The 21,638-nt window shown below is 41.8% G+C and overlaps 2 protein-coding genes across 2 annotated transcripts in view; both read right to left on the bottom strand.

The window, feature by feature from the left end:
* The window catches only part of LOC115201881 (zinc finger protein GLI4-like), a 225,254-nt gene that overhangs the window by 169,714 nt on the left and 33,902 nt on the right, over nt 1-21,638 (bottom strand). The gene's annotated exons all lie outside the window — the stretch shown is intronic.
* On the bottom strand, nt 5,656-8,353 carry LOC115201859 (uncharacterized). The gene is made up of 3 exons (XM_029765733.1): nt 7,874-8,353; nt 7,164-7,294; nt 5,656-6,963 (listed from the first exon to the last, which is right to left on the bottom strand). The coding sequence occupies exons 1-3, from the start codon at nt 8,151-8,153 to the stop codon at nt 5,794-5,796; spliced, it is 1,581 nt and encodes a 526-aa protein (XP_029621593.1). The 5' UTR covers nt 8,154-8,353; the 3' UTR covers nt 5,656-5,793.

Here is a 21,638-nt window from a genome sequence, read left to right as displayed (position 1 = left end):
TGAAGCAGGCAAGAATAACTAGCTAAGTACTTCCAGGTCACGGATTTTTGGAATCCTAAAGAATAAGAATTCTTTCCTATTACTTTGTACATTAATAATTAAGGCGAAAATGTGCAGAATTATCGATATTTTATACTAGTTATCATACAACCAATAATTACAAGTATTTCTAAAATATATTTTGATAGGATTGAAAACTAAATTAAATACAAACTGGTCAATGTTTTTTGTGTGTACTATCATTTATGGCACCTTACATAATTTTCTGTATGGAGTAAAAGGGGGATCCATTTTATTCAGGGTCACTTTAGTTTCAAATCACAGAGTTAACACCCAGAGGAATTTGTTGCTCATTTGCGGCCCTTTAGAGTGGCCAATCAGCTTAAATCCAATTATTTTTTTCATATTGGACGGTCCCGCTTTAAATTACGTTGAGTTTATAGCCTTCATAAGCACTACATTGGGCTACCGAGTGGCGCAGCATCTCAGTGCAAGAGGCGGCACTGCTGTCCCTAGTTAGGGTCCAGGCTGCATCACATCTGACGGTGATTGGGAGTCCCATAGGGCGGCGCACAATTGGCCCAGCGTCGTCCGGGTTTGGCCGGGTAGGCCGTCATTGTAAATAAAAATTTGTTCTTAACTGACTTGCCTAGTGAAATAAAAGGTTAAATATATATATATTTTTTAAATACATGCTAAAAAGCATCTATAACCATATGTAATTCTTTATAAAAGGTTCATAAATGTGGCAATCACCAATGTCAAATGTGACATAACCCACTATGTCATATGATATAAACATGTGCTTTATAAAGGGTGACATGTTGTGCTGAAGGATGGCATATGCTCTAATGTCATGTTATACCTAATCTCGTTCCCAGACACTTCCGTCCTAATGTGTGGAAAGTCTGGTGGATCAACGCATCAAACTTGGCCTTCATTAGTTAGGGTTAGGTTTAAAATCACTTAAGAAAATCAATTGTGGAAATGGGCAGGGTTTAGCCTTAATTATGACTTTGTTTAGTGATGATGACATATGTTATACTCAGTAAGGTCACTCCTATAGAATTCTATGGCCACTCCCACTAAGGCCAACTTTGAATTGTTGATAACCCAGGTTTATACAGTATGTGCTGTGTGTGCGCAATAGCCTAAGGACGACGTTACACCAAGAAACACTTACCTTGATGAAAGCCCCCAACTGAAAGAAATTGAAAGTGTCTTTCTTCTGGAACCAAGTTACATGTTCCTCAGTACAGAAACACACACACACACACACACACACACAACAAAAACGAGCCATATGTGCGGTGCTGGGCCCAGTCAGGTCTTTGACACATTCATCACTCCCCCACTGAAAGATCAGCCACAAAATGTTGGCAACATTGTAATCAAGCCCTGGTCTCCAGCATGGGAACAGTAGAGTAATACCTGGTGCGGTAATTTCAGGTTGGACTACTCCCAAATCTTCTTGGTTCTGACACACACACATTTTGCAGGTCCATCAACCCATTTTAAATACATCTCACACCATACAATAACCTGTGGATCATGAGACAACCTTCATAAATCAGCAGACTGTTAATAACCTATTTATTGACACTATGTAGTGTCCTGTAATACTTACTTTGAAGTGAGGGTCATTCATAACACATCCATAAAGATGCTATAATGCGTGACGCTGTACTTAATTTAAATTCAGACCCCTTTGGTCATTTATAACACATACATAAAGCCTTTGATGTGAACAAATGTATTAACACAGTTATAATTCCCTAACAGCTAAAACAAATACGCATTAAAGACATGTTTCAAAAACTATAATAATGCGATTACATTGAACATTACACAGGGCTGTGAATAGTGTAGCTTGTCAGTGAGATGGCGGACAAATGGTTCTTGCCTCTCTTCCTGCTGGAGGTACTGCTTGTTGGTTTCAACCTTTAATGTAACAACAAAGAAAGTTAGCAGATCCGTTAGGAAATGCCTTTGTCACACATCCTGGATAAGGGCATTTCTGTGCTCTGCCAGAAACTAAATGGGAAGATGGGGAAACTCCATTCAATTTGTATTATTATATTCCTCTTTCATTTACAAATCTCATGATATCGCTGTATATAGGGGGATTTGTATTTAGCTGAGCCTGCTAGCTAGTTACATTTCGAATAGGTAGCATTTGCTGTGAAGTCACCAAAATGATTTGAAATAACGATTTAGGAAGGAGCTACAGTATTTCGTCTAACTCAACACTTTACTACAAACTCAACCTTTAAAAAAAAGTTACATTAAATTCAAGTTAAATAAAATTCAAGCTACAAGCTTGGCACACCTGTATTTGGGGAGTTTCTCCCATACTTGTCTGCAGAGCCTTTCAAGCTCTGTCAAGTTGGATGGGGAGCGTCACTGCACATCTAATTTCAGGTCTCTCCAGAGATGTTAGATCGGGTTCAAGTCCGGGCTCTGGCTTGGTCACTCAAGGACATTGAGACTTGTCCCGAAGCAATTCCTTAGTTGTCTTGGCTGTGTTTTTAGGGTCCTTGTCCTGTTGGAAGGTGAACCTTTGCCCCAGTCTGAGGTCCTGGGCACTCTGGAGCAGGGTTTCATTAAGGATCTCTCTGTACTTTGCTCGATTTCATCTTTCCCTCGATCCTGACTAGTCTCCCAGTCCCTGCCGCTGAAAAAGATCTCCACAGCATGATGCTGCCACCACCATGCTTCACTGTAAGGATGGTGCCAGGTTTCCTCCAGATGTGATGCCAAAGATTTCAATCTTGGTTTCATCAGACCAGAGAATCTTGTTTCTCATGGTCTGAGAGTCCAGGTGCCTTTTGGCTAACTCCAAGCGGGCTGTCGTGCCTTTTACTGAGGAGTTGCTTCTGTCTGGCCACTCTACCATAAAGGCCTGATTGGAGCTCTGTCAGAGTGACCATTGGGTTTTTGGTCACCTCCCTGACCAAGGCCTTTCTCCCCCGACTGTTCAGTTTGGCCGAATGGCCAGCTCTAGGAAGAGTCTTGGTGGTTCCATACCTCTTCCATTTAAGAATGATGAGGCCACTGGTACCCTTCCCCAGATCTGTGCCTCGACACAATCATGTCTCGGAGCTCTACGGAGAATTACTTCGAACTCATGGCTTGGTTTTTGCTCTGACATGCACTGTCAACTGTGGGAACTTATATAGACAGGTGTGTGCCTTTCCAAATCATGTCCAATCAATTGAATTTGCCACAAGTGGACTCCAATCAAGTTGAAGAAACATCTCAAAGATGATCAATGGAAACAGGATAAACCTGAGCTCAATTTCGAGTTTCATAGCAAAGGGGCTGAACACTTATGTAAATAAGGTATCTGTTTTTTAATTGTAATAAATGTGGATTTAAAAAAAAAACTGTTTATGCTTTGTTGTTATGGGGTATTGTGTGTAGATTGATGAGGAAAAACATTTGATCCATTATAGAATAAGGCTGTAATGTAACAATGTGGAAAAAGTCAAGGGGTCTGAAAAATTTCCGAATGCACTGTATGGTGTCATTTCTGAATAATATGGAGTGTTGCTGGCCTTTTAGTCCACTCATTTCATTGGTGGTCGACTCTTATCACGTGCACTTACTGCACTACAGAACACCTGCTAACCAAACAATGGTGCAGGGCATGCTTACTGAAATAAACGGCAACTACACTCAAAAATAAAGTTACTTAGATTTTTCCCAGACCTTAAGTCATCCATCCCCTGATGTGGTTTAAGCATAGTTGTGAACACCGATAATCCAGTTTTGTTGTTTCCCCCCCCAAAAAAGTGAAAACTGAGGTAAACCTGAAAATTGTGCTTAATCCCGAACCCGGAAGAAGAAAAAAAGAAAACGGAATTTGGTATAAATAAATAAATGAAATGGGTAAAAAAAAAAAAAAGTTAAACATTTTGGGGGGGGAAGCACTTTGGGGGAAGTTGAGGTCAGGTCCAATATTGACTATGCACCCAAGAGGGAAAGAGGTTGTGCCATCCTAGAAATGTTTTAGTGAAATATAATATGTAAAATTTAGCAGATGCTTTTTTTCAAAGCGACTTAGTCGTGCATGAATACATTTTACATATGGGTGGTCCTGGAAATCAAACCCAATATCTTACCTTTGTAATGTCGAATCAATTAGCAAGATGCATGACAGGGTTATAAATGCTTTGTGAAGCCTCAATATAATATAAGGCCTTTAATAAGCGGTGATTATGCCACCCTTAATAAAGCACGTTAGTGGGTTATGTCACATGACATTGGTGGTTGTCACAGTTATGCCACATTTATGAACCCTTTATAAAGCATGACATATGGTAAGATTTGTAGCACATTTGTAGTGTTTATGAAGCTTTTACAAGCTGAATGTCATTTAAAGCGGAACCCAATTTTCTATACGTTGTCTTTTTTTTTTATTTAACCTTTATTTTTACAGGAAGGACAGAGACCTAGGTCTCTTTTTTCAAATGCGCCCTGTATAATACAACAAATATAAGTAAATGCATACATACAGTACCAGTCAAAAGTTTGGACACACCTACTCATTCCAGGGTTTCTTTATTTTTACTATTTTCTACATTGTAGAATAATAGTGAAGACATCAACTATGAAATAACACATATGGAATCATGTAGTAACCAAAAAAAGTGTTAAACAAATCAAAATATATTTAGTATGAGATTCTTCAAAGTAGCCACCCTTTGCCTTCGACAGCTTTGCATTCTCTGAACCAGCTTCATAATGTCACCTGGAATGCATTTCAATTAACAGGTGTGCTTGTTAAAAGTTCATTTGTGGAATTTCTTTCCTTCTTAATGCGTTTGAGCCAATCAGTTGTGTTGTGACCAGGTAGGGGTGGTATACAGAAGATAACCCTATTTGGTAAAAGACCAAGTCCTTATTATGGCAAGAACAGCTCAAATAAGCAAAGAGAAACGACAGTCCATCATTACTTTAAGACATGGTCAGTCAATCCGGAAAATGTCAAGAACTTTGAAAGTTTCTTCAAGTGCAGTCGCAAAATCCACTAAAGGACACCAATAAGAAGAAGAGACTTGCTTGGGCCAAGAAACACGAGCAATGGACATTAGACCTGTGGATGAGACTTTTGGTTCTAACTGCCGTGTCTTTGTGAGACGCAGAGTCGGTGAACGGATAATCTCCGCATGTGTAGTTCCCACCGTGAAGCATGGAGGAGGTGGTGTGATGGTGCTTTGCTGGTGACACTCTGATTTATTTAGAATTCAAGGCACACTTAACCAGCATGGCTACCACAGCATTCTGCAGCGATACGCCATCCCATCTGGTTTGCACTTAGTGGAACTATAATTTGTTTTTCAACAGGACAATGACCCAACACACCTCCAGGCTGTGTAAGGGCTATTTGATGAAGAAGGAGAGTGATGGAGTGCTGCATCAGATAACCTGGTCTCCACAATCACCTGACCTCAACCCAATTGAGATGGTTTGGGATGAGTTGGACCGCAGAGTGAAGGAAAAGCAGCCAACAAGTGGTCTGCTGACAAGTGGTCTGTGGGAAATCCTTCAAGACTGTTGGAAAAGCATTCCAGGTGAAGCTGGTTGACAGAATGCCAAGCGTGTGCAAAGCTGTCATCAAGGCAAAGGGTGGCTACTTTGAAGAATCTCAAATATAAAATATATTTTGATTTGTTTAACACTTTTTGGGTTACTACATGACTCTGTGTATGTATATGTATGCCTTATTACACAATGTCTGGATGCAATATAATATTCAGAAATATTAAACACAGAAATCTATATATGCCTTCAGGAGAATGCCCTCTCTCCTGTGTGGACCTTCAGGTGCATCTTCAGCTGGTGCTGGCGGGAGAACCTCTTCTCACACATCTGGCAGCTGAAGGGTTTCTCCCCTGAGTGGACTCTCTGGTGCCTCTTCAGGTCACCAGCCTGAGCGAAGCGCATTTGGCACTGGGTACAGCTGAAGGGTTTCACCCCTGTGTGGACCCTCTGGTGCCTCTTCAGGTGGCCAGCCTGGGCAAAGCGCATGTGACACTGGGTACAGCTGAAGGGTTTCACCCCTGTGTGGACCCTCTGGTGGATCTCCACCTTCTGGGTGCAGCTGAAGCCTTTGTTACAGAACATGCAGAGGAACCGTTTCTCTTTACTATTTCCTGATGTGGCTCCCCCTCCCTGAGTCTGGGCTCTAGCCCTGTTGTTTGAGTTCAATACCTGATCGAAAAGGACACAGCCTTGTAAATCTGAAGGCGCAATCGACGTGGACACTGGGTCGCAATCCCTGAGCACGTGTAAAGGGGAGTGGGTAACAACATTTAGATTCCTCTCTAAACTGTAATCTAAGAAATCTCTGCCCTGTGAGAGTCCTGCACAAGCTGCATTCCATGTGGGAGGAACGTCGCCCTCCACTTTCACAGTCACTTCATCTACAACTAGACACTCCCTTTTCTTATCTAGGCACCCTTCAGAGTATACACTACTACTGTACCGGTTCCAGTCCCCTCTAGACGAATCCGCATGTGTCTCTAAATCTAAGGATATGTTGCCAGGGTCCATCTCTGTAGTGTAAGAACAAGATCGATCATTACCAGCTTCTAACGCGTCACCTGAGTCCCGATGGGAATGAACCAGGCTTGGGTTACCGTAAAGTAAATACTCTGAGCCGGGAGCAGGAGGACATCCCAGTCTCCCCAGTCTCTCTGTGTCTGACCTGTCGTCAGATCCTGTGTGTAAAAGCCTTTGTGTCACAGTTAAAGTCTCTGACTCTGACCTAAGGATGGCGTTCAGCGTTCCACTGACCTCCGTGATGCTGTGTCGGGAGCTGGGCTGCGCTGGGGTGGTGGTGGTGGGGTTCTCCATGGCTACAGCCGCACCAGTCTGGATGTCTCTGCTGTGCCGTGGGTCCTCTCCTTCAGTCCTCTCCTGCTTGACCCCAGGACCTGCAGCCTTGGCATCTGCAGACTGACACATTAAGAGAGGAGGTTATTACCGGTACATGAGTTGAATAGGATAACAATGTCATAGGGAAGTCTCACAAGCTCAACCTTGGCAGATTAATAAGTATGTACATGTAAGCAAGTGAATAGCAGACGGGAGCCTTTCGGAAATAAACGGGACACATTTGATGTACTGTAATTCTGATGTAATACGATTACACTAACCTCTATCATGATAACGTGCTGGGTTGAGGATCCACTCCCCTCATCAACAGTGATTGGTTGGTCATCTGTCCATGTATTGTCTCCCACTGGCTTCACAAAGCTCCTGTGGCCTCCAGTGAGATGTCCTTCACCTGAGAAAGTGATTGGGGGGAAATGTAACCTTTTATTTAACTAGGCAAGTCAGTTAAGAACAAATTATTCTTTACAATGATAGCCTACCCCGGCCAAACCCGGACGATGCTGGGCCAATTGTGCACCGCCCTATGGGACTCCCAATTACGTCCAGATGGGATACAGCCTGAATTCGAACCAGGGACTGTAGTGACGCCTCTTGCACTGAGATGCAGTGCCTTGCGCCACTCGGGAGCCAAGAGGTGGTTAGGTACTATCAATGCTCAACTCTATATTGTACACACTATTGACAGCTTTGACACTGACTAGAATTGGCAAGGATGTAAGGTAACACTTAGCATAACTTATTGATATACTATTTATTGATCGATTATGTTCCATGCATCATATTGTTTTCAATTAGTAAATACTAGGAAATGCAGTAAATCAATATGTTTAGAATATGATAGTGTCTTTGTGCAAGATGGCTAAGTAATTAGGGCAATTATTGCATCCGTCCCAAAAACAGACCCATTTCTGGTTAACGCGTCAAAAGTCACATGCGCAGAGGGGTTGTCTCGGCCCAATGCTAAATGTACCTCTTGCCATTTTGTATCGGTCGGGAATCTTGACACTTCTGGGACGACTGGTGACGACGCGCTGTTGCATTGTCCTCTCTGCGCGCTCCCGTGATACCTTCAGTTCCAGTAGCTGTAGTTTCCTCCGCAAAACCCTGTTTTCTTTCTGGCTTTGAGTTATTTCCAAACGAAACACTGCATAGTCGTCGTCTACAAGTTTACATACATCTGCCACGGCTGCACTCGCTAACACCTCCATGATGGAGGCTATTTGAGTGTGAAAAACCATACAGTTAGCCATTGTTAGCAGCTAGCTATCGTTACCAAGATAATATCAAGTCCTGTCTCCCACGCGAATTAAGTATGTGATTCTGTGCAGTTAAAGGAGTCATATTTTGATTTCCAGTGTGTTAATAAACGTCTAAATAACGACTATAAAAACACTAACGTGGAAACTCACTGTTCACGTCCGTTTACTTCTTATTCTTTGGTGTCTTTGGCGTTCACACATTTTGTTTGTGCTTGCCGCCACCTACTGTGCGGTAGTGTGTGGTCGATCACGTAACATTTTGTGAAACAAAAATTAAAAAGGAAAACACTGCACCACCAACAAACCCTACACCTATATACCAACACCCCCATTCCACTAATTTGACCCTAACTGATCCTACACCAGGCCAACGGTGTTGTAACTCTTCTGCAGTAAAACCTCATACACCCAAGTATTTCAATGCAGCTGCCACCATATCTATTTTCTGTTTTTTTTTACATTCGAATTCTGCGATGCAGTTGATAACCAAGGGCATGAATGCTAAGAAGAAGCCAACCTTGAGTGAAGCACAAATTTGTATCACTATGTATTGGCCTAGGCCTACTACTCACCCTTAACTCATCATCCAGATTTACTCCAGACCTGACTGCCCTTGACCAGCACAAAAACATCCTGTGGCGTATGGCATTAGCATCAAATAGTCCCCGCGATGTGCAACTTTTCAGGGAAGTTAGGAACCAATATACACAGGCAGTTAGGAAAACAAAGGCTAGCTTTTTCAAACAGAAATTTGCATCCTGCAGCACAAACTCCAATAGGTTCTGGGACACTGTAAAGTCCATGGAGAATAAGAGCACATCCTCCCAGTTGCCCACTGCACTGAGCCTAGGAAACACTGTCACAACCGATAAATCCACAATAATTGAGAATTTCAATAAGAATTTTTCTACGGCTGGCCATGCTTTCCACCTGGCCATCCCTACCCTGGTCAACAGCACTGCACCCCCCACAGCAGCTTGCCCAAGCCTCCCACATTTCTTCTTCACCAAAATCCAGATAGCTGATGTTCTGCAAGAGCTGCAAAATTTGGACCCCTACAAATCAGCAGGGCTAGACAATCTGCACCATCTCTTTCTAAAATTATCCACCGCATTGTTGCAAGCCCTATTATTAGCCTGTTCAACCTCTCTTTCGTATCGTCTGAGATCCCCAAAGATTGGAAAGCTGCCGCGGTCATCCTCCTCTTCAAAGGGGGAGACACTCTAGACCCAAACTGCGACAGACCTATATCTATCCTGTCCTGCCTTTCTAAAGGTCTTCGAAAGCCAAATTAACAAACAGATCACTGACCATTTCGAATCCCACCGTACCTTCTCCGCTATGCAATCTGGTTTCTGAGCTGGTCATGGGTGCACCTCAACCACGCTCAAGGTCCTAAACGATATCATAACCGCCATCGATAATAGACAATACTGTGTAGCTCTATTCATCGACCTGGCCAAGACTTTCGACTCTATCAATCCTCCACATTCTTATCGGCAGACTCAACAGCCTTGGTTTCTCAAATGACTGCCTCGCCTGGTTCACCAACTACTTATCAGATAGAGTTCAGTGTTTCAAATCGGAGGGCCTGTTGTCCGGACCTCTGGCAGTCTCTATGGAGGTGCCACAGGGTTCAATTCTCGGGCCGACTCTTTTCTCTGTATACATCAATGATGTCGCTCTTGCTGCTGGTGATTCTCTGATCCACCCCTACGCAGATGACACCATTCTGTATACTTCTGGCCCTTCTTTGGACACTGTGTTAACTAACCTCCAGACGAGCTTCAATGCCATACAACTCTACTTCCGTGGCCTCCAACTGCTCTTAAATGCAAGTAAAACTAAATGCATGCTCTTCAACCGATCGCTGCCCTGCACCTGCCCGCCCGTCCAGCATCACTACTCTGGACGGTTCTGACTTAGAATATGTGGACAACTACAAATACCTAGGTGTCTGGTTAGACTGTAAACTCTCCTTCCAGACTCACATTAAGCATCTCCAATCCAAAAATAAATCTAGAATTGTCTTCCTATTTTGCAACAAAGCATCCTTCACTCATGCTGCCAAACTTACCCTCGTAAAACTGACTATCCTGCCGATCCTTGACTTCGGCGACGTCATTTACAAAATAGCCTCCAACACTACTCAGCAAATTGGATGCAGTCTATCACAGTGCCATCCGCTTTGTTACCAAAGCCCCATATTTTGTCACCCACCGCTGCGACCTGTATGCTCTCGTTGGCTGGCCCTCCCTCGCTTCATATTCGTCGCCAAACCCACTGGTTCCACGTCATCTACAAGTCTCTGCTAGGTAAAGACCCGCCTTATCTCAGCTCACTGGTCACCATAGCAGCACCCACCTGTAGCACGTGCTCCAGCATGTATATTTCACTGGTCACCCCCAAAGCCAATTCCTCCTTTGGCCGCGTTTCCTTCCAGTTCTCTGCTGCCAATGACTGGAACGAATTGCAAAAATCACTGAAGCTGGAGACCCATATCTCCCTCACTAGCTTTAAGCACCAGCTGTCAGAGCAGCTCACAGGTCATTGCACCTGTACATAGCCCATCTGTAAATAGTCCATCCAACTACCTTATCCCCATACTGTTATTTATTTTTTTGCTCCTTTGCACCCCAGTATCTCTACTTGCACATTCATCTTCTGCACATCTATCACTCCAGTGTTTAATTGCTAAATTCTAATTATTTCGCCACTATGGCCTATTTATTGCCTTACCTCATCTTACCCCATTTGCACACACTGTATATAGACTTTTTCTCTATTGTGTTATTGACCGTATGTTTGTTTATTCTATGTGTTTTTGACCCTGGCAACCTCAACCTGTCTTTCTCGCACCAGGCACTTCTGATTCCCAGCAACATGGGCACCCCCATAATTAACAGTTTTTTCTCCCCCCACCAATACTACATATTAATTTGGCCCATGCTCTCCTGCACACTTCACATCTCGGTATCTCCATTCTACACACTGCTGCAAAATGACCATAAGCTTAACATCTGAAACACCTTAGTGGGTTCCAGTGGCGGTCAGTGGTGCTACCCTACAGAGTGCTGTTGAGGCTACCGTAACATTCATTGCAAAACATAGTTTTAATCAACTATTTGGTGACATTAATATATTTAGTATAGTTTAATCTAAAAACGTAACTTAAATGTTTCACCAGTTTTATTTTTAAGAAATTCACTGAATTTAATTTGGAAATTCACAGCTCTGGTGGACATTCCTGCAGTCAGCATGCCAATTGCACACTCCCTCAAAACATGACACATCTGTGGCATTGTGTTGTGTGACAAAACTGCACATTTTAGTGGCCTTTTATTGTCCCTAGCACAAGGTGCACTTGTGTAATGATCATGATGTTTAATCTTGATATGCCACACCTGTCAGATGGCTGTCTTATCTTGGCAAACGAGAAATGCTCACCAACCAGGATGTAAACATTTGTTGTCAAAATTTCTGAGAAATAAGCTTTTTTTTTGTGTGTATATGGAACATTTCTGTGATCTTTTATGTCAGCTCATGAAACATGGGACCAACACTTTACATATTTTTGATCAGTATACAGTACCAGTCAAATGTTTGGACACACCTTCTCATTCAATGGTTTTATTGTATTTTTTACGATTGTAGAATAATAGTGAAGACATCAAAACTATGAAATAACACATGGAATCATGTAGTAACCCAAAAAGTGTTAAACATATCAAAATATAGTTTATATTTGAGATTCTTCAAAGTAGCCGCCCTTTGCCTTGACAGCTTTGCACACTCTTGGCATTCTCTCAACCAGCTTCACCTGGAATGCTTTTCCAACAGTCTTGATGGAGTTCCCACATATACTGAGCACTTGTTGGCTGCTTTTCCTTCACTCTGCGGTCCAACTCATCCCAAACCATCTCAATTGGGTTGAGGTCATGCATTGTAGCCATGCTGTATTTCTTACATTGTGTTCTGTTTTTGGTTTCAGATCTGGCCTTTGTCACTCTTTCTTAGACCTGAATAACTATAATAGCTACTAGAACTCTATATGCATGAAGCATTTTACCTAAATAATGCGAACCTGATCTGCTCCTATACAGACCCATTGATACACTTTGCTCTTTCGTTGTAATAAACTATTTTTATAAAAAGGGAAAATGGTCTGTGCCTCTAAACGAGAGACAACCTGGGTACATTATTACATAAACTTTTCTGTACCTTCGCTTTAAAATACAATTTAGAATCCTTTGGAAAATATTTAACATTACACACATCTTTGTCATCTTCACTTTATGTAAAGTAAAAATGACACTTAATAAGTGAAGCATTCTTACAGACACCATCACACCAACTCTCCCTCATCATACTCATTCTTTCCTCAGTTCACTTCATCCAGTTCCCTACTACATCCTAAACCAACACAATTAACTACAAACTAACTAGTACTACATTACATGTCACTATACTCTATACATGGGCTGTGTGCATTTTCTGCTGGTGTATCCTGAGGTAGCTCCTCTCTGAGAACCTCTTCTCGCAGTGGGTACAGGCAAACGGCCTCTCTCCCGTGTGGACCTTCAGGTGCATCTTCAGCTGGTGCTGGCAGGAGAACCTCTTCACACACTGGGGTGCAGCTGTAGGATTTCTCCCCTGCCACATCAGGACGAGTGTGAAACACTGGCCTGGCACAAGTGACAGCTGAACGATTTCACCCCCGTGGGCATCCTCTGGTGGATCTCCACCTGTTTGGGGAAACTGAAGGCTTTCCCACAGAATGAACACGGGAAGCGCTTCTCTTTGCCACCGGATCTACTGATAGTTACTACTACTTTGCTACTACTACTAGAGTTAGAGTTACTACTACTAGTCCCGTGTGGCTCAGTTGGTAGAGCATGGTGTTTGCAATGCCAGGGTTGTGGGTTCGATTCCCACGGGGGACCAGTACGGAGAAGAAAAAAATGTATGAAATGTATGCATTCACCACTGTAAGTCGCTCTGGATAAGAGCGTCTGCTAAATGACTAAAATGTAAATGTAAATGTAGGTCGGGAGATTTGTGGAGACCAGGTCATCTGATGCAGCACTCCATCACTCTCCTTCTTGGTCAAATAGCCCTTACACAGACTGGAGGTGTGTTGGGTCATTGTCCTGTTGAAAAATAAATTATAGTTCCACTAAGCGTAAACCAGATGGGATGGCGTATCGCTGCAGAATGCTGTGGTAGCCATGCTGGTTAAGTGTGCCTTGAATTCTAAATAAATCACAGACGGTGCCCCCAGCAAAGCACCCCCACACATGATTCCATATGTGTTATTTCATAGTCTGTCTTCACTATTATTCTACAATGTAGAAAATAGTAAAAATAAGACAAACCCTGGAATCAGTAGGTGTGTCCAAACATTTGACATGTACATACATACATACATACATACATACATACATACATGGAAAGAAGTACTTTGCTCTTGCTTGCTGGATATAAAATAGGCTACATCGTTCATAATTAACTGGCGTGGAAGTTTGAATGGCAAGAGCTTCTCTGGCGGGAAAGTTTGAATGGCGAGAGCTTCCCAGTGTTTGTTTACAATGAAACGTGTTATGTCAGAAAGCCCAATGTAAAGAATGTTTCCAATAAAATTTATTGAATTAAATTAGGAAAACCGCTCTGTAATGAGGAGCAACCAGAAGCTGCATTTGACAACTTTCTGAAATTCTTTATTCCATTTACTAATAAGCATGCATCCACTAAGAGAATGACTGTAAAATGGTTAAATCCCTGTGGATTGATGAGGAATTGAAAAATGGTATGGTTGAGAGGGATGAGGGGGAAAAGGAATGGCAAATAAGTCTGGCTGGCAAATGTACTGTACATTGAGAAATCATGTGACTAAACTGAACAAAAAGAAGAAACTGTACTATGAAACAGAAATTATAAAGAATGATAGGAAAAAGCTTTGGCGCGCCTTAAATGACATTTTGGACAAAAAGGCAAACTCGGCTCCATCATTCATTGAATCAGATGGCTCATTCATCACACAACCCTCTATTGCCAACTACTTTATTTTTTCATTGTCAAGATGAGCAAACTTAGGCATGACATGCCAACAACAAATTCTGAACCTACACATCCATGCATAACTGACCAAATTATGAAAGACAAGTGAGTGTGGAAGGGGTGAAAAAAGTATTGTTGTCTATCAACAATGACAAGCCACCTGGGTCTGACAACTTGGATGGAAAATTACTGAGGATGATAGCGGATGATATTTCCACCCCTTCAATCTAAGCCTACAGGAAAGTGTGCCCTCAGGCCTGGAGGGAATCAAAAGTCATTCCGCTACCCAAGAATAACAAAGCACCCTTTACTGGCTCAAACAGCCGACCAATCAGCCTGTTACCAACCCTTAGTAAACTTTTGAAAAAAAATAGGTGTTTGACCAGATACAATGCTGTTTCACAGCAAACAAATGAACAACAGATTTTCAGCACACTTATAGGCTCCTTACTTTTTTCAATCTTTACTAATGACCTGCCACTGGCTCTGAGTAAAGCCTGTGTGTCTATGTATGCTGATGACTCAACACTATACATGTCAGCTACCACAGCAAGTGAAATCACTGCAACACTTAAAGAGCTGCAGTCAGTTTCAGAATGGGTGGCAATAAATACATTACTTAGTATTATTTAAAAAACTAAAAGCATTGTATTTGGGACAAATCATTCACTAAACCTCAACTAAATCTTGTAATGAATAATGTGGAAATTTTGTAAATTGAGGAGAATAAACTGCTTGGAGTAACCCTGGATTGTAAACTGTAATGGTCAAAACATATTGATGCAACAGTAGATAAGATGGGGAGAGGTCTGTCCCATAATAAAGCGCTGCCCTGCCTTCTTAACAACACTATCAACAAGGCAGGTCCTTCAGGCCCTAGTTTTGTCACACCTGGACTATTGCTCAGTCGTGTGGTCAGGTGCCACAAAAGAGGGACTGGCCCAGACCAGGGCAGCACAGCTGGCCCTTAAATGTACACAGAGCTAACATTAATATGCATGTCAATCTCTCCTCGCTCAAATTAGAGGAGAGATTGACTTCATCACTACTTGTATTTGTGAGAAGTGTTGACATGTTGAATGCACCGAGTGGTCAGGTTTTATTATTTATTTTCTTAGCATTTTCCAATTAGGAACATTCAAAACAAAAAATGAGAAGATAGACAACAATATAACAAAGTGACAAACTTTCAAGATGACAATGTAAGTGCAACAACAACAACAAAAAATACCCAAAAAATAATCAGAATAAAATGTAAATAAAAAGACATTAGATCATATGGTCACCTGCCGTAGGCTACATATTATACATTAAGTGTGAAACATTACATGAGGATTATATAGAGATGCAATCAATGTGATGCGAGGGGAGATTCTCCATATAATCAATAAAAGGTTGCCAAATTCTATAAAATGTCTCCAACTTATTCCTCAAGCAGTAAGTCATTTTCTTCAGTCGTATACTACTATTAACTTCCGATAGCCACATTGCAACTGGCAGGGAGGAATCCAATTACCATTTCAAGGCAATACATTTATTGGCAATCGCTAGCAATATTTCTGTTAGCTTTATAGTATGGCTTTGCCTAAGATTGGAATTAGTATAGTTACCCAGTAGACAGACGACCTGGTCTACAGCCCCATGAATTGAGGATATGGTATCGCATACCCCCTGCCAGAAACGGTGTAGTTCTGAACACTGCCAAGTGGAATGGAGGAATGTTCCTTCATCTGAGCCACATCTAAAACACAGGGAGGAGATATCAGGGTTGAACTTGTGTAATCTAGTTGGGGTGATATAGAGCTGATGGAGGAAATTAAACTGGATCAATCAGAAATCTAGACTGCGCAGCCCAGTAATACATTCTGAAATTGGGGAGGTTTAAGCCCCCTTGACCGTAATTAAGGGTCAGTTTATCCAGGCTAAGCCTAGGGGTTTTGCCGTGCCAGATAAACCGTCTGGTCAGCTTGTCGAGAGAGGAAAAGAATGCTGCGGGCACAGGGATAGGGAGAGATTGAAACAAATATAGAAATCTGGGCAGGACATTGATACGAGAATTATCTAATAAAGGTAAATGAATCAATAATCCATTATTAATTAGTAGTTATGTAGCATGGATAATGAATAATTAAGGTACTGAATGGTTAGTCCCATAAGGTCTAGTAGAGGGCCGGGACAAAATGGGGGTGTGTGTGTTTTAAGTAGGGGTGTTTTAGCAGGGAGATGAGAGAACAGTAGACCTCTGTTTTACCCGACCTAGAAACTTGGAGAGACTTGAGAAAACCGGGAGGTACCTCCAAGGTTTCTCTAATCTGTCGTGGATGAATCAGAATTAGTTGGGTAACATAGATAATTAAGATGTTTTATTAGTATAATATGCTTATTTGAGGTACTTGTCATTAGAAAGTGTCCATTGGACTCTGGTGTCTTTTCAGTTGCACGTCTACCTTAGCTGGGGCTCAGACACTTGGGGCCCAGAGAGGGGAGAGATCAGATTTGTCGCCATGGGAATGTGTCTTTACTTATTCTTAAACCATGTGAAGGGATGGCGTGATTAATGGGGAACCAATTACTTGTCTCCACAATGTCTGTGAGCAAGTCACTCCCTCCTTTTCTTTATTGTGGGGAGGATTATGGCAGTAAATGGACCCTTGTATGTCCTCTCTTAGATCTTGCACTTATCCTGTGATAATATATGGCCTAGAGGCTCACTCCCCAGTGAGCCTGTCCAGGAGTAGGGTCAAGAGGGGGTTTGCTTGAGATGGGAGTATCTAGAGTTGACAATCGATATATGCCATTGGATGAAATGGTGTTTTCGTTCTATACCGTACCAGGGAGGGACGGTTCTAGGCGGACCAGATACTGGGCTATACAATGAACCCTGTTGACATAGCAGTTACTGCCTGCTGTGTTTTATGGATATCTGTCATACAAAACTTAACCTTTGTGAACTGTTACTAAGTATCTGTGGTTTGTCAATGTACGTTGAAGGGGGTGTATCGTTGCTATAAAAGATGTCTGTAGACATTGTGTAATTACCTCATTCAATGGTTCATTCGAGAGAGTGCATTATTGGGGGTCAAGTACTTTTGCAAAAGTATCTTAAGTATTAAAGATGTAGTTTAACTCGGACTGGTGTGTTTGTAACTCTTCTCATTTGGTAATGCAGAAATTAGCCACCACAAATCTCGGGGGGGGGGGGGGGGGGGGGAAAGAGCACAGACAGCGCTGGATAGTGATTAACGGTTGTGAGAAATCCGAGGAGTGTTTCATATATCTAGTGTTTGTGAAAATGTATGTGTGTAGGTTAACTACGGTTTGTGTGGAGGAGTGTGATTTAAATGAGGAGCCTGGTATATAATGGTGTTTTGTTATTTGGACCTCAGAACGTTCTCTGAATAAAGCCGAATTAACCTTTTGCAGAAAGCTGAGTCCTTGCCTAATTATTATTAAACCCAGTGTCTTACAAACCCTGGGGATTAGTCAAGGCTTATTGATTGCTAATTATTATCATTAAGATATAAAATTCCATTAACAGACATTCATTTTAATTACATTGATTCTACCCAATAGAGTGAGAGGCAAGTCCATCCATTTACACAGGTCACCCTCCACCTTTTGCAACAAACTGGCCAGATTGAGTTTATAGAGGTTGTTCAGGTTACCATCCACCATTATGCCCAAATATGTGAAGCCCATAGGCAACCATCTAAAAGGAAACTTATGCTTGATGGTCAAAGACAGACAACGGTAAAATTTCACTTTTATCAAAATTGACCTTATATCCAGAGAAAGAACTATAATAGGTTCTGTAAGTGAGAGAGGGAATGTTCTGGGTTCGTTAGAAATAAGACAAGGTCGTCCACAAAGAGTGATAACTTATGGGTATGGGGGCCCACCTCAAAGCCTTGTATGTCAGGGCACGTTCTAATGGCCTCAGCCAACGGTTCGATGGCGAGGGCCAAGAGGTGGGGGCCAATTGGGAAACCTCGTCTGTTCCCCCTGTAGAGAGGGAAAGAGGAGGAAGTAATCCTATTGATAACAATCCTAGCTTTAGAAGATTTGTAGAGTGATTTATTTTTCAAATTTACAAACATGGCACCTAAAGCTTCATGCCATTCAGGACCTCTATACCAGGTGGTGACAGAGGAAGGCCCTAAAAATTGTCAAAGACTCCAGCCACCCTAGTCATGGCAAGCGGTACCGGAGCACCAAGTCTAGGTCCAAGAGTCTTCTAAACAGCTTCTAGCCATAAGACTCGTAAACATCTAGTCAATTGGCTATTTGCATTGCCCCCCCACTCCCTCCCTCTTTTACGCTGCTGCTAGTCTCTAATTATCTATGCATTGTCACTTTAGTAACTCTACCTACATGTACATATTACATCAATTACCTCGACTAACCGGTGCCCCCGTACATTGACTCTGTACTGGAACCCACTGTATATAGCCTCGCTATTGTTATTTTACTGCTGCTCTTTAATTATTTGTTACTTTTATTTCTTATTCTTATTTGTACTGCATTGTTGGTTAGGGGCTCATAAGTAAGCATTTCACTGTAAGGCCTGTTGTATTCGGCACATGTGACTAATACAATTTGATACCAAACTTTTCCAATACGCGAAATATATGGCCATTCAACCCTATCAAAGGCCTTTTCGGTGTCGAGGGAGACTGCGGCAGTGGGTATTTTGTTTTTGTTAGCAAGGTGAATTATATATATTGTAATGACCCGGCTGGGTCATGAAAGGAAAAGAGACGGACTCTAGGTGTGCAGGTCAGAACACAGGTTTATTCCTAAACTGGGCTATTGTTCTGGCCACAGCCCACGCCGCTAAATACCGAACGTACACAATTATACCATGTCGAGTTCAGGGTCACTCCCCTAGGAACAGATCAAGGCCCGAACAGAAAGAGAGAGAGAAAGATGAGACAGTAATCCCTATTTATGCATTCCCAAATCCCGCGGGATTACCCATCATACCCCCCCAACCTTTCCCTCTGTCCTGACATATTTAACCCCTGCTAGTAGCCATGAGAACCATAACACACCCACAAACACAGAACACAATACCGGGTCGTTACAATATGTAATACCCTTGTTTGAACCAGGTATTGAGTTTATTTGTTATAATTAATTGGTTATACATTTAAAAGATGATTGAATTGCTCCTAAACTGTAATGTTGTTAATGCATTATGCTTTTGAAGAAATATGTATTTAATGTATAAGTGAATAGTTTGTTTTACTTTGAAGTTTAAGTTTTGACCAATAAGGTCGCTTGTTAAGTTGTGGCCAATGGGAGTTGACTTGGTTAACGGGAGGCCAGGGAAAAAAGAGAGGGAAAAGACGTTGATGGAAGGATGGACGTTTTTACCTTAGAACGGTTGGTAAAGAAATTATAAAAGACGACAGAACTAGAACAAAACCCATACTTACTAAGACATGTTTTATTTTATAAAATAGTTGTTATAAATTTGTTAAAACTTAGTAAAGACTGAAGCTACCGTCTCGTCGTGGAGCTATTTGCCAGCATTGAGGTTAGCCTAGCATCGTGTGACACCAGGAGATAATTGCTTGGGAAGCTTAACGAGTTCGTGTTCCCATGGGATATCGGTTACGGCTAAGGAGTACTGTCTGCATGGGTAGCTGTGCTTGCCTTGGACTTCGTGAGGAAACATGCATGGAACTGCCATACTTCGCTGAGGGAATATCTACCAAGCAGTGAGTAACCACAAGGTGAGGTGCTTCTGGATATTTTTGGGTGTCTTCATTTTTTTTTTTGAGCTCCAACGCGCGCCAACGGTTTATTTAAGCAAACTTGAAATAATTTGGACACGGGTTGTGCACGACTCATTGGGGATTTAAAAAAAAAAATGTATTTTGATGTTGTGTCTGAAAATGTATTTGTGTTTGAAAATGTTTCAATACACATATGGAACGTTATGTATATTGCCTTGGTGGAGTCATTGATTGTTTCAATTTCATTTAATGCATGGGATGGTCTATCCTGATTCAATAACAGAAACCTATAATCATTTCATCTGAAGTTAATACCCTATTGTCATAACCCTAGATAGTTTACAATAGGAATTCTTATTGGAGATGTCCTTCTCACCTAACATCCCATGCTGCTGAGATACTCTGCATAAGTTAATATTGTGAGTCATATTCGAGCCTGGTGAGAGGGTTACATATATAAAAAACTGAGATTATTGGAGGACAATCTATTAATTATGAAGCCAGTCTGGTCTGGGTTGACCAACAGGGGGAGACACGACTGCTGTTTGGGGTTTTAGGCTGGGTTTCTGTACAGCACTTTGAGATATCAGCTGATGTACGAAGGGCTATATAAATACGATTTGATTTAGACAGCATCTTGGTGACCAGTTTACAATCTGTATTAAGGAGAGAGATTGGTCTATAGGAGGCGCACTAGTGGGTTTTTCCCTTTCTTGTGAATTACTGTAATCACAGTTTGAGAGAGACTCCAGAAAGCAGTTGTTCCCCCTGGATTTTCTATAAGGTAGGGTAACAACAGCTCCTTAAATTCTTCATAGAACTCTGGAGGGAAGCCATCCTCCCCTGGAGATTTATTAGAAGATAAAGATTTAATGGCCTCCAACAATTCAGGTACTGAGAACTGTTCACTCAGGCGCTCTCGGTCTACCTCTGACAGGCATGGGAGGTTGAGAGAGGAGAGAAAAGAGTTGATCTCTGATAGATCGTCGCTTGATTGGGAAGTATAGAGGTCTTTATAGTATTTCTTAAAAGTATAATTCAGTAGGGTTGAAAGATATCTCGTTAGTAAGAGTTTCTATAGCATTAACTGTCCTCTTACTTTCCTCTGCTTTCAGTTTCCATGACAACACTTGGTGAGCTTTCTCTCCAAGCTCGTAGTAACGCTGTTTCGATTTAGCGATGGCCCTCTCAACTTGATACGTGTTCAGAATATTATATTTCAGCTTTTTATTTACCAAAAGCCTGTATAGGTCTTTAGTCGGGCCTCTTTGGTAGGTTCTCTCTAGCTTTGAGATTTCAGATAAAAGGACATTCAGTTCAGCACCGTGTTCTCTCTTCAGCCCTTTAGTATAGGCAATGATCTGTCCCTCAGAGGCTTTCAATGCGTCCCAAAGAATGAAACTGTCAGGAGCAGAGGGTTTTTGTCTAAGTAAAAATATTGATCTGCTCTTTGATGAATGCACAAAGGAGGGTTCAGGAGTGTAGAGTTTAGTCTCGATCTATGTGCTCCATTTATAAATATATATATATATATATATATATAAATAGCATAAATATTCAATAGGGTCCAAGACTCCGAATACATATGCCCCTGCACCAAAACAAACCTTCCTGAGGGATAAGACATGGTGTTGTTGACGCAGGAGGGGATGTGTTTACTTATCAAAATTGCAGTTCC

Source organism: Salmo trutta, chromosome 11 (genome assembly GCF_901001165.1).
Source record: "Salmo trutta chromosome 11, fSalTru1.1, whole genome shotgun sequence".
NCBI classification, from domain to species: Eukaryota; Metazoa; Chordata; class Actinopteri; order Salmoniformes; family Salmonidae; genus Salmo; species Salmo trutta.
The sequence above is the reverse complement of the archived record's forward strand: the minus strand, read 5'-3'. Positions and strand labels throughout refer to the sequence as shown.